The sequence below is a fragment of the Nicotiana tabacum genome, chromosome 7 (genome assembly GCF_000715075.1).
Source record: "Nicotiana tabacum cultivar K326 chromosome 7, ASM71507v2, whole genome shotgun sequence".
NCBI lineage: Eukaryota > Viridiplantae > Streptophyta > Magnoliopsida > Solanales > Solanaceae > Nicotiana > Nicotiana tabacum.
This window is the reverse complement of record NC_134086.1, coordinates 41,836,286-41,850,010: the sequence shown is the minus strand read 5'-3', so window position 1 is coordinate 41,850,010 and position 13,725 is coordinate 41,836,286. Positions and strand designations below refer to the sequence as shown.

The 13,725-nt window shown below is 38.8% G+C and overlaps 1 protein-coding gene across 1 annotated transcript; it reads left to right on the top strand.

Annotated features, from left to right (window-relative positions):
- LOC107779805 (uncharacterized) lies at positions 1–13,475 on the top strand. Its single transcript, XM_075257163.1, has 17 exons — positions 1–407; positions 625–700; positions 1,649–1,712; positions 1,787–1,939; positions 2,020–2,097; positions 2,693–2,797; positions 3,771–3,837; positions 3,924–3,985; positions 9,270–9,409; positions 9,531–9,657; positions 9,755–9,869; positions 10,060–10,148; positions 11,193–11,276; positions 11,404–11,748; positions 12,198–12,716; positions 12,817–12,876; positions 13,290–13,475. Exons 2-17 carry the CDS (start codon positions 663–665, stop codon positions 13,368–13,370), a joined length of 2,127 nt encoding a protein of 708 aa, XP_075113264.1. The 5' UTR covers positions 1–407; positions 625–662; the 3' UTR covers positions 13,371–13,475.
- The last annotated feature ends 250 nt before the right edge of the window (positions 13,476–13,725 follow it).

Below are 13,725 nucleotides of genomic sequence, written 5' to 3'. Positions count from 1 at the left end.
AATCACCAACACCCACAGTGCATCTTAGCATCCACACGGCAATGGTTTACGTAATTGCACGTACTGACACAAACGAACGAAATGCTAAAATGCGCCACTTCTGCATTTTCACCTCACAGTAAAATGTATGTATGTATACAACATTTGTGGAGAGAGAAACGCTATATTTCACACTCTTCAGTCAATTTCAGTGTACATGTACATTTGTGAAGTAGAAATTTGCTAAAATACGCACATTTCAACTGCAACCTATACATACACCATTTCTGTGTCTATACATTGACCTATAGATACAAGTGCGTACCTATACATTTGTGAGGAGAAATTGCTAACACACGCACTACTCCACAGTTGTACCGACATACACATTTCTGTATCTATACACCTACTTATTGATACTCATTCAGGTATGTGTACATATACATTTGCAGAGGAACAAAATCCTAAGTTTAATAATCTATACTTTTGGAGATATTTAAACCTAGTTTTCTTCCTTTTTTCTTCGGAGATGAGTTTTCGATTTCTGTATAATGTGCAGTTATAATGTTGATATTTTTCTTAAATGCTTCAATAACTGAGCTTTCTTTTTCAAGAAAATGTAGCTATGTTTTGTGTTTTTTGAAGGTTTGGGTGATTTGAAGTGGTGTTAGTTGCTTAACAAAATGTTTGGGTTCTCGAAACGGCGAATGAAGCTCGGGAGGTAATGGAATGCTTATTAATGCCTAGAAACCATATGTGTACCTACAATGTGTGTATTTTTGTGCACTATTTTTGTGTGTGTGTGTGTGTACTGGTGTGCTTAAGTTTCCTTGAAAGATTGCTCTTTAGTGTTTAGGATTGCTTTTATGGCAATATACTCCGGAGATTATGCATATTTTAATTTCAAAAGAAATTTTGTTTTTTTAGAAGTCAAGAGTCTTTATTTAATCTCACCAAGATAAGGTGAAAATATACATACAGCATGTGTATGACGCTTAGTTTAAGAAATTATCAACGTGTTAAAGTTAGTTTTATTTGGTTTCTAGAACTAAGTAATAATTTAACGGGTTGCTGTTTAAGGTATTTTCGCAATGGACTAGGCTAAGTCCATAGTCTTCTCCTTGTTTAGAGTCAGTTGTAATGGCAAAAGAGCTGAGGATTTTCTCCTCAAAATAGGGAGTTTGGAGATGTTTAGCAGATCTCTGCTATGTTAAGTTTCGATGGGTTAATTAAGTAGGCCATGAGCTTTTTCTAAGAGATGTAGCTTTGATCCTTCTTGGAAAACTATGAATTGCATTAGTAAAAGATCAGGTACTGAGTGTGTTATTCATTTGACATACGCCTCAATCCCAAACTAGTTTGGGTTGTCTAAAATAAATCCTCTGAACAAATTGCACGTCCATTTCAGATTTTCATGTGTAAGATGCCATTGCAATCTCTAGTACAATTTTGACATGCTGTATACCTTATAACAGTGATATGAAGTCCTTGTGTACCTAAATTGCCAAAATCCTTCTATTGATACTCGAGGCTTTTTCATCTCTCACTCACGTGCTGGACTTCTTAAGGATATGAGTATCCTCAATATAGCAAAGAATGTTACAGAATCCTATGCCTTCTGAACCATATCCTAGTTATATTTGTCTGAGCTCGTCACTGTTTTACTTAGGTTGAGCTCACCTCAAGGAACTAGAAGTCCGATGAGGCACCCTAAACGTTTTAGCAATTCCAGTGTAAGACCTCTATTGTAACTTTTCCTTCTGTTGCATAAGAGAAGCATGAAGTTAAAGCTCTTTATGAATGACAGGGTGAAGCTGTTCCTCACAGTAATAATGATTCTGAAGAAAAGAGCTGTCAATGCTCATCAGGTGCACCGGAGTTTAACAACTGTGCTTCAGGTGGCACAGAAAATTGGATGCTTCTTTCTATAGCTGGAGAAAAACCTACACCTCGCTTCAATGTAACCGACTATTTTCAGATATCACATGTTATTAAAATTGCAATGCTTTAGAACTTAAACATCTTTCTCTTGCTGAGCAGCATGCAGCAGCTGTTGTTGGAAACAAAATGGTGGTTGTCGGTGGAGAAACTGGTAGCCGATTGTTAGAAGATGTTCAGGTAAAATGGTGGTTGTTCCTTTAGTTTCCTTATCTCAAGTTTGATGACTCCTGCCTAGAAATTTAAACATAAATATTGATCTTTTCTCGCGATTCAAACGAGAAAATGTTCGATTTCACTATGGAGTTCGAAGGCTAACTTTCACTAAAGATCAACATCAAACATTTTTTGGTTGATAAGTAAGAAATTACAATATTAAAGAAGATACGTTGAATTTAGAAGTTAGATTTTGAAGGAAACAAGAAGATATGTTGAATTTAGAAGTTAGATTTTGAAGGAAACACACATACCAGGAAGAGAAGTGTAGAATAAAAGACATAAATAGACAGAGATATGACTTAAATCTCCGTGCCCAATAGTAAGAAGAAGCATCTTTGTCTTGGTTTCTTGGAGAGATTTTCAATATCATGGAAACCTTTCTTTTTTCTCGCGGATCATTTAAGTCACAAGAAAAAAGTTCAGCATCTGTGTTGATCCTTGAAAAGGGGGAAATAATTAGATTGTAATTGAGACGAGTCTCAATCATTAGTATCGTGCAACTTGCTTCTTAGGTGGCATACTTGATACCAGTGGCTTGCATTCATTTTCTTTTCAGGTGCTAAATTTTGATAGCTTTTCCTGGACAACAGCTTCATCAAAGCTCTACCTCTCGCCCACTAGTCTTCCTCTAAAGATCCCAGCGTGCAAGGGCCATGCTTTGGTAACCTTTACTCCAACTCTTCTAGTCTATTCTGTTGCTTCCTTTTTAGATTTTACTTGTCAAGAAACTGTAATGGATATAGAGATGTACCATGTCTCGGTGATATGTCTCTTTCAAGCGAGAGTTTGTAGGTTTTGAGAACCTGCTAATGGAAACACACAATGACCTAGATAATACCTAGTTAAAGCAACTTAAAAAGCTTCCTATGTGAAAATGTTATTTATCTATTAATTTGACAAAAGGTAAAAAAAACTGAAGTTCACTTTTCTAAAATGTTGTCTGTGTGATATTTCCTCTATCCTATTTTAGTTGATATAGTTGTCACGGAGATTAACAGAAGAAAGTTTGGATAGGTGGTATATCTGAGTTTGGGTAGGAAGACGTCAAAATAATAGATGGAAAATGGTCTGCAAAAGAATATCTTTGAGTGGTTGAGGTATAGGAATAACAAACTTGGGGATTCCAGGTTCGAATCCAACTACGACACGCAGTGTGAGTCCATCTGCTCCAACCTTGATGAGTAGGTTTATCCAGTACATGTGTTTGTGGGTTGTGGTAGGCTGCCTGACAGATTAGTTCAGGTTAACCTAAGCTGGCCCCAATGCCACTTTCTAAAAGGAATAGTTATTATAATCGCATGATGCAGAGGGTGTGTAAATCGTTGATTTTACATTTTAGGAAAGAAATCATTTTTGAAATAGCTTAAAATAGCTAGCAGGGCAAACATAATGGAAGAGGGAGTGTATTGGGTGTTTGGAGAACATATACATGAATATAGTCCGAAATGTCTGATCACAACGATATTTGATATCAGTACTTGAATACATGTTTTACTTTTATGGTAGGGCTGATGTTTGCTGTTCTGATCTTATAATGCAATATTATTGTTAATCTCATTGATGTATCCTTTTATGATGCTACGGATGTCGTGTTGGAGTACTATTCATCAGAAACTTTATCTGTTATTTCCCAGGTTCAATGGGGGAAAAAGATTCTTATGGTTGGAGGGAAAACTGACCCTGCAAGTGAAAAAGTCTCAGGTTCATTTTCTTATAATTCTACGGTGTTTCTATCTATTCCAACTGTGCTTTCCACAATATACTTCTTTCGAAATTGTCTTTTGTAGTCTGGGCATTTGACACTGAAACTGAATGCTGGTCACTTCTGGAAGCTAAAGGAGATGTTCCGGTAAAGTTTCATGTCCTCTTGTGCAATCTGATTGTGCAAATCCTTTTCTACTTTGTGATATTCACTTCAGAGGACTGATAGCTCAGCTCATGTGAGAATGCACGGGAGAAAATATGATATTATTCACATATCTTAACAATGATACAATGAGCCCTATATATATATACATATACAATACATGTCCTACTTATAATACATATGGAGTTAAGGTTATTAGGGTTATTTAATACTATTTAACTACCAAACTAACACTCCCCTCAAGCTGGTGCATATAAATCATATGTACCGAGCTTGTTACATATATAACTAATACGAGGACCAGTGAGGGACTTGGTGAAAATATCAGCAAGCTGATCATTCGACTTCACAAATTTTGTAGCAATATCTCCCGAGAGTATCTTTTCTCTAACAAAGTGACAGTCAATCTCGATGTGTTTAGTCCTCTCATGGAATACCGGATTTGATGCAATATGAAGGGCAGCTTGATTATCGCACACAAGTTTCATCCGGCTGATGTCACCAAATTTCAACTCCTTGAGCAATTGTTTGATCCAAATTAGCTCACATGTTGCCATAGCCATTGCTCGATATTCTGCTTCTGCATTAGATTGACATTTTGTTTCTTGCTCTTCCAAGACACCAAATTGCCTCCTACTAAAACACAACATCCAGACGTAGAACGTCTGTCAGAAGGTGATCTTGCCCAAGCAGCATCTGAGTAACCAACGATCTGCTCATGACCTCGATCCTCAAATAATTAACCCTTTGCCTGGAGCCGATTTTATATACCGAAGAATGCGGATAACTGCATCCAGGTGGCTATCACAGGGAGAATCCATAAACTGACTTACAACACTCACAGGAAAGGAAATGTCAGGTCTAGTCACTGTGAGATAATTTAATTTACCAACCAGTCGCCTATATCTTGCAGGATCGCTAAGCGGCTCCCCCTATCCTGGCAGAAGTTTAGAATTCGAATCCATCAGAGTGTCAATCGGTCTACAACCTGTCATTCTTGTCTCCTCAAGAATGCCTAAGGCATACTTCCGTTGTGCTATCACAATACCTGAGCTAGACTGAGCGACCTCAACACCCAGAAAATACTTTAGTTTTCCCAGGTTCTTAGTCTGAAAGTGTTGAGAGAGATGTTGCTTCAATTTAGTAATATCATCCTGATCATTGCCGGTAATAACAATATCATCAATATAGACCACCAGATAAATATAGAGACTCGAAGCAGAGTGCCGATAAAACACAAAGTGATCAGCTTCTCTCCGAGTCATGCCAAGCTCCTGGATAACTGTGCTGAACTTACCAAACCAGGCTCGAGGAGACTGCTTTAGACCATAAAGTGACCGGCGCAAGCGACATACAAGGCCACAAGACTCCCCCCGAGCAACAAACTCAGGTGGTTGCTCCATATAAACTTCATCCTCAAGGTCACCTTGTAAAAAGGCATTCTTAATGTCCAGCTGATAGAGAGGCCAATGGCGAACTGCGGTCATGGATAGAAAAAGGCGGACTGATGCTACCTTAGCCACGAGAGAGAAGGTATCACTGTAATCGAGCCCAAATATCTGAGTATATCCCTTGGCAACAAGACGGGCCTTAAGGCGATCAATCTTGCCATCCGGACCAACCTTGACTGCATATACCCAGCGAGAACCAACAGTAGATTTACTTGAAGGAAGAGGAACGAGCTACCAAGTACCACTCGTATGTAAAGCAGACATCTCGTCAGTCATAGCCTGTCGCCATCCTGGATGAGACAATGCTTCAACTGGAGACCTAGGGATGGAAACAGAGGACAAAGAAGATATAAAAGCATAATAGGGTGATGACAAACGATGATAACTTAAACCGACATAATGGGGATTAGGAAGTGTGATCCGTATACCTTTCCGAAGTGCAATCGGTGTACTAGGAAGAGATAAGTCCGCAGTAGGAGCAGGGTCAGGTGCAGGACGTGAATTAGCTAGGCCTATTGCTGGGTGCGGACGACGATAATATGTCAAGAGTGGTGTTCCTGTGGCGGGGAATCTAGGAGGAGCCACACTAGACTCCCCAACGGTTGGAATGGGTAAGACTTCTGTGGCGGAAGATGAAGGAGGAGCTATAGTAAGCTCCTTAAAGGTCGGTATAGGTAAGACCTCAGATATATCAAGGTGGTCAGAAGAGATAAAGAAAGGTTTAGACTCAAAAAATGTGACGTCAGATGACATAAAGACCTAGGAAGATCAGGTAAGTAACAACGATATCCCTTTTGAACACGAGAATAACCAAGGAAGACACACTTGAGAGCACAAGGAGCTAACTTATCTTTCCCAGGGGCTAAGTTATGAACGAAACAAGTGCTCCCAAAAACATGAGGAGGAACAGAGTATAAGGGTGATTGGGGAAACAATACTGCATACGGAATCTGATTCTGGATGGGAGATGAAGGCATCCGATTAACCAAATAACAAGCTGTGAGAACTGCATCGCCCCAAAAACGCAACGGAACATGAGATTCAATGAGAAGTGTGCGAGCAGTCTCAATGATGTGCCTATTCTTTCTCTCTGCAACCCCATTTTGCTGAGGGGTATAAGGACAAGAGGTCTGATGAATAATTCTTTGAGAAGTCATAAACTGCTGAAATTGAGAGGATAAATATTCTAAGGCATTATCACTGCGAAAATTGCGAATAGAAACACCAAATTGATTTTTAATTTCAGCACAAAAATTCTGGAATATAGAAAACAACTCAGAACGATCTTTCATTAAGAAAATCTAAGTACATCTTGAATGATCATCAATGAAACTAACAAAATAACGAAATCCCAAGGTTGAACTGACTCTACTAGGACCCCATATATCAGAATGAACTAAAGAAAAAACAGACTCTGACTCACACTCTAATGTAGATAAACTAGACAAACTAGGCATCATCTTCTGAAGCTTGGATAAGCTTGGATGTCCTAAACGTCTGTGAATTAGGTCCGGAGGATTTTGTAACTAGACATGCCTTGGAGGAATTGAGTGAGTTAAGGTAGTAAAGGCCTTCTGATTCAAGTCATGTTCCAATCGTCTGTCCCGTACTGCGGTCCTGCATAATAAAAGAATCATCAATAAAATATATACCACAATGGAGGGCACGAGTCAAACGACTAACAAATGCAAGATTAAAAGGACAGCTAGGGACATAAACAACGGAATCTAGAGTGACAAAGGGTAGGGGATTCGCTTGTCCAACTCCTTTTTCTTTAGTTTGAGACTCATTGGCTAAAGTAACAGTGGGAAGAGATTGTGAATACGCAATATTTGACAAAAGTGATTTATTACCAGAGATATGATCAGAAGCGGCTGAGTCCACAACCGATTGTCCAAGAGTACTAGACTGGGAAACACAAGCAAAAGAATTACCAGCAACAGAAGTATCAGTTTGAGCAACAGAGGCTACTTGTGGAGATGTCTGCTTACTTGCTCGATACTGAAGGAACTCATTATACTCCCCTTCAGATAAAGAAAATCCATGGTTACCTGTAGTCTCGGTCTGAGCAACATAAGCATTTTTGGGTGGACGACCATGTAAAGAATAGCACACGTCACGAGTGTGTCCAAGTTTATGACAATAAGAGCACTTGGGTCTAGATCTTCCAAAACGACCTCATCTTCGTCTATTCTCCATAGTTTGAGATGCCCGATTGTCCACGGATTGGGATACGAGAACAGACGAGTCAAGTGTCTGTGATGAGCTCACTGGGTGACTTGGTGCTACAGCAAGGCGAAGTAATCGAGAGAATAATTCATCAACTGTGGGGACAGTCGGACTAGCCAAAATCTGATCGCGTACTGAGTCAAGATCATTAGGAAGTCCAGCAAGAGTAAGAACTAGAAATATCTTTTGTCGCTGCTCTTGCTGCTTTTCAACACTAGCAGAAATTGGCATCAACTTCTCAAATTCCTCCATGACTGCCTGTACTTGTCCCAAGTAAGTAGACATATCTAATTCATGTTTCTTTAAATTTGTTATCCGCGATATCACATCATAGAAACGAGATATGTTATTAGTGTATAAAGTGCGAGCCTTTTCCCAAACCAAATAATATGTCTGGAATGGACGAAACAAGGGCATCAACTTGGAATCAATAGATCGCCACAAAATACTGCATAATTGAGCATCGATCTTCTCCCAAAGTGCTTTGGCCTTTTCATCTCTTGCGCTAGACTTCTTGATTAAATGATCTTGAACACCTTGACCTTTACACCACAACTCGACAGGCGAGGCCCAAGCTAATTAGTTTGAACTTCCCATTAAAGGTTCTGAGGTAATCATAACACCGAAACTGCCAGAGCCCGGGTTTTTAGACCCGAAAGCATCGACTCCCAAAGACATCGTTGGATTGAAGTGAGGTCTATAAAATTATCACCAAATAACAGAAAGAATCAATTGAAAACTCGCTGAAACAGACGAAGGAGACACTGTTTTTGCCGGAAAAATTAGTATAGTCGCCGGAAAAACTCAAAGTGGTCAGAATCAAACGAAAACGGTATGGGTGGGGTCGGAATTGGTAGACGACCCAACTGTTCTGAAGAAACTTTTTCAAAAAATGGCCGGAAGATGCTGTATGCGTCGGCGCGTGAGCTTCTCGTGGCGCGCGGGGGCGCGTGGAGAGGCTGCTGCCGGAGATTTTTCTGGGGTTTGGTCGCCGGACCGTGGTGACTCTTGTGGTAGTGTTGGATTTTGCACAACACTGACAGAGACAACGCAGACGCAAACAACCTTGAAAAAGTCGCCGGAAAAAGGCTTCCGGTGACTGATTTTTCTTCCCGGAATCGCTGGAATTTATGCACAGCGATAAATCTCTCACAATTGCTCTGATACCATGTGAGAATGCACGGGAGAAAATATGATATTATTCATATATCTTAACAATGATACAATAAGCCCTATATATATATATATAAAATACATGTCCTACTCCTAATATATATGGGATTAAGGTTATTTAATACTAGTTAACTACCAAACTAACAAGTTTAATACCTAATACGATTAAAGCAGACTCCAATGTATCCATTATCAAAAAGAAAGTGTAATAGTTATTTCTGCACCACGTCTCACCAAGTCCAGTGAAGTAGATTTCTATAATATTTCTCCTTTACATGAGGTAACTGTCTTACTCTTAAAGATAAAAGGAAATGGTAGGAAAATGGTAAAGATTTCACTTTAGTTTGTTGTGGATACCTGCAATGCAACATCTCTAGTTTTGTTTTTTTGTAACTGGCCAATTCAATGGACAGGTTGCGCGTAGTGGTCATAGTGTTCTTAGAGCAAGCTCAGTTTTGATTTTATTTGGGGGTGAAGATGCAAAGAGGAGGAAGCTAAATGATCTACACATGTTTGATCTTAAATCCTTGACATGGCTGCCGCTTCATTGCACGTGAGTTGCTAAAGGATATATCATTCATATCATTACTAATGTTCCTGCTCCTTGGGCCATTAACTCTACAAAATGGTGGCATTATCAGGTCTATTTCTTGATTACTAGCGCATGCATGCAGGGGAACAGGCCCATCACCAAGATCAAACCATGTGGCTGCCCTCTATGATGATAAATTGCTCCTGATTTTTGGTGGATCATCAAAGTCTAGGACGTTAAATGACCTGTACACGCTTGATTTTGAGACGGTTTGTGGAATAAAATCTTCACCTGTTCTTTCCCTGAATGAATGCATATTGCTTTTGTATGTAACATTGTAATGCTAGATTTTCATGTTCACCTCAGATGGCATGGTCAAGAATTAAAATACGGGGATTCCATCCGTCACCTAGAGCTGGTTCTTGTGGAGTGCTCTGTGGAACTAAATGGTATATTGCTGGGGGTGGTAGCAGGAAAAGAAGTATGTCGTAATAGCTAATAACTGCAGCTTTCTGGTTCATCACCTTTTGATTCTAGGATATACTCTCAATAAAGAAATGCATTTAATAGGAACCTATTTTGTACTTAAGCTTTCTGAATTTTTCAATTTATGTTTCTCCTTCTTGCATTTGTTTCCATTCTTGTTACTTAACTATACTTCGTTCCTTCAGGACATGCCGAGACTCTAATATTTGATGTTCTAAAACTTGAATGGTCTGTTGCTGTTGCTTCACCAGCATCTTCTATCACAACTAACAAGGTCCATTTCAGTTTTCACTGTCTCACAATCTTAATACATGCATCTGCCTTTTGCCATTTTGCCTATGAACTTTTATGTCAGTCAACTCACAGTATGTTCTTGCCTTCTGCTGCTGTGTTTGGATTTTTCACGTCAATTAACTCATAATGTTTTTTAAATTCTCAAGTATTTTGATATGTTGTGAACCTTAGCAAAAAGATCTTGCCATGCTTTGTCATTGCATGTGAAAGTACAATCATTAGAATTTGTATCAAATATCATTGAATATGTAACTAGCTAACTTACATATTTTCTTGTATTTTTTCATCAAAAAGGTTGTTTTCTTGTATTCATAGAAAAGGAAGTACCATTTTTATAGCACTCAAGTTCCTAGTTTTTCGAGAGTAGTCCATAGGCTATGGGAGAGAAGATAGAAGAGTGGGGCAGGAGAAGACAGAAGAAGGAAGGGCCTTTAGAGGGATAGGAACCTGCACATAAGTGGTGCAGTCTGGAGCTGCAACCACTGGACTCATGGGTGGATCAAAATGTGTGAAAATCACTGCATTCACTACTTTTCTTTTACAATGGGTTCAGATTATGTATAAATCTGTATTTTCCTTAACTTTTCAACTATATATACACCTCGTTGACGGCTGTGGGTGCACCCGCTGCCTTCAGTATTGCCGCCTCTGACTAACTACAATCCCAATTCTGTTTTTGTCTAAGTTTTGGAAATGATTTTGAAAATATGTGTTTGGACTTTGGGTTAGTGTTTCAAAAAAAATTAGAAGAATATTTTGGTTGGTTTTTGTTAAATTATTAGCAAAAACAAACGGTTTGCTTTCAAATGTAAATTAAATATTTTAACCGTAGGGCAAATTTTTTTGTTTATGTAAAACTTTTCTAAAGCAAAAGGGTTGTTAAGGACTTCATCGTGTGCTATATTAAACAGTGCACCTACGATCTGGTGGTCGAACCTGTACTTTAACAAAATTATATGCAGCTCTAGGTTGTGCTGCATGATGGCACGTGTAAGTATATTTTTAACATTTGTATGAATGCCAGGGATTCAGCCTCGTCCTTGTGCAGCATAAGGAAAGGGATTTTCTTGTGGCTTTTGGTGGTTTCAAGAAAGATCCATCAAATGAGGTGACATGGAAACCAGAACTTTTGCATTATAATAATCTTTAGCTAGCGTTGACATAATTATATTCGTAGAATCAAATTTCCCATATACAAAGTGTTTGCTTTGCCTCATCTAGTCATTCTTTTACAGGTTGAGGTACTCATTATGGAAAGAAATGAATTGTCAATGGGTCGCAGATCAAGTTTAAGTAAAGCTGCTGGGAACTTGCTATATGGGAATCGTTTGGCATCTACTGGGCCTGCTGCTTCTCAGCCAATTAATGGTACTTCTACCTCCCATGTGGATTCTATAGCGAGACAGAATTTAGCCTCTGCGGTTGAGCATCATGGCTCTGGCAGAAAATCGTTGTCAGAGTCTTTACTCGTTGATCCTAGTTCTGTGTCTGGTAATGTCTCGCTTCGCAAGCAATTTTCCAATGATGAAGACGCCGGTGCAAAGATACCTAAGACTTCAGGTGATGAAAGTCCTTCACAGGTAAACTAAAGCAACTATTCTGGTATTTCACTCTTCACAATCTCACCGCCCTGAGTAGATCGATGGGTATATATGACCTATCCAACGAAGTGTTCTATATTTGGATTTTCTATGGGCAGGGCTATGAAATAGGGTACTGGTTAGGATTGAGATGATTTGGTGGTTGAATTAGATAGGAAAGAATTTGGACTTTTTGGTCAATTTTGTCCGAAGTCCCTGAATATCCTAGCTCTCTCTTGATGACAACATGTTATCTGTTGAACATTGAAATTTCTGTTGCGAGGTGTTTTTAATTCAGGAGATTTGCTGCTAGTAATTTTTTTTAAATTAAGTGGGCTATATGATACGACAATGAGAGATTTGTATTTTTCAATCAAGTGATGTTCTGAAGTTTACTTGACGTCGTGTTTTTGATTCAAACTGATGCTTCATTCATCTTCAAATCGAAGGAACAAGGAGCTAAACAACTTGACGTAGGCATCAAAACAAGCAGCAGTGGAGGAAAAATTGTTACAGAGGAGATGTCTACTATTACTGAATCTGGACATTTGCCTAATCATTACAGACAAGCAAGTGGAAACTTTTTTCAAGACACTGATGATTTTGTCTTCCAAGAAAGTGATTATAAAGCTGGATTAACAGCTTCATCAGGTGCTTGTCAGCAGTATGAAGCCAAACTTTCTGCCCTAATGAGAAAGAACGAAATTCTAGAAGGACAGCTGGCAGCTGCATTGGCTAACCGTGAAGCAGCAGAGAAAAATTTATCTTCTGCTCTGAAGAGTAAACAGGACATGGAAAAAAGGATGGGTGACACTGTAAAGGAGGTGGAGTTGCTTAAAGAAAAGCTAGCTAGTGTTGAATTGGCTCAGGAAGAGGCTAATAGCTTATCCAACATTGTCCACTCCGATAATGTCAGGCTTGAGCATGATGTGGCTTTCCTCAAGGCAGTTCTCGATGATACCCAGAAGGTATAGAAAGCGGTTTTATTGGTTTATCCATACCTAGCATGTCTGAGCCAAACTTTTCAGCCCACTCTTACTAAGTTTAATGTCTACACATTGGATGCAGGAACTGCATACAACAAGGGGAGTCCTTGCTGGAGAAAGAGCAAGAGCTTTCCAGTTGCAGGTATGATCACAAACCTAAGACTAGACAATAGAGGAAGCATAAGCAAATTAACATTATTTATCATTTAGTTCTTTTTTTGGGGGTGGGGGGGTGATTGGGTAAGGGGAAGGGGATGCGGAAGGACCTGGTGAAGATCAACTTTACACCTTTAGGATACGACTGCTTTAATTGAGATTTACCACTCAAACTATGCAATTGGTTTTTTCCGTATGTATAATTGCTCTCTACATCTTAGATGACAACTTGGAAATTTATTAGTTTTTCTTCTAATCATGTGACTTATTACAGTTACATCATAAGCAGATACCGGAGAGATTCAATTGTTTTTATGCTTGATGTTGCTTTCTTGGCAGTTCAGTTCGTCTTATACAATGACATTGTAATTAATCATGGAATACCCTTTCCTTTTGCAGGTTGAAGTTTTTCATTTAAAACAAAGATTGCAGTCACTGGAGAATCGATCTCCAACACCTCGGAAACCATTCCACGTTTAGAATATATCATGATATTTTGTATATTAGTTCTGATAGGATTATGTACATATATTTTAGACTTCAAGTATTAATTATCAATATTGGCTCGTTCTTGGAAGAACTAAACACTGACTTTTCAGACTGCCATATGCCTACGACATAGTTCACCCGATGAACTACAGATTTTGTTAGACTATCTTCAAATCACAATGTTGTATGTTGACTGCAAATCCTGCAATATTGCATATCAAGTTCTGGAACAAATATGACAAAAAGACAATGTTTTAAGTAAAGGACTAGCGATCTCCCTAATTGGGAAATGACAAAATGGTTTTGTTCTAATGGAGTGATAAGTAGCTAAAAGCCTAAAACCTTA

Excerpts from the sequence above, each read along its gene's own strand:
- LOC107779805 (XM_075257163.1), top strand. The coding sequence starts at position 663 with ATGTTTGGGTTCTCGAAACGGCGAATGAAGCTCGGGAG. Across the intron at positions 1,940-2,019 it reads AACCTACACCTCGCTTCAAT|CATGCAGCAGCTGTTGTTGG; the intron begins GTAACCGACTAT and ends CTTGCTGAGCAG. Across the intron at positions 9,870-10,059 it reads GGGTGGTAGCAGGAAAAGAA|GACATGCCGAGACTCTAATA; the intron begins GTATGTCGTAAT and ends TCGTTCCTTCAG.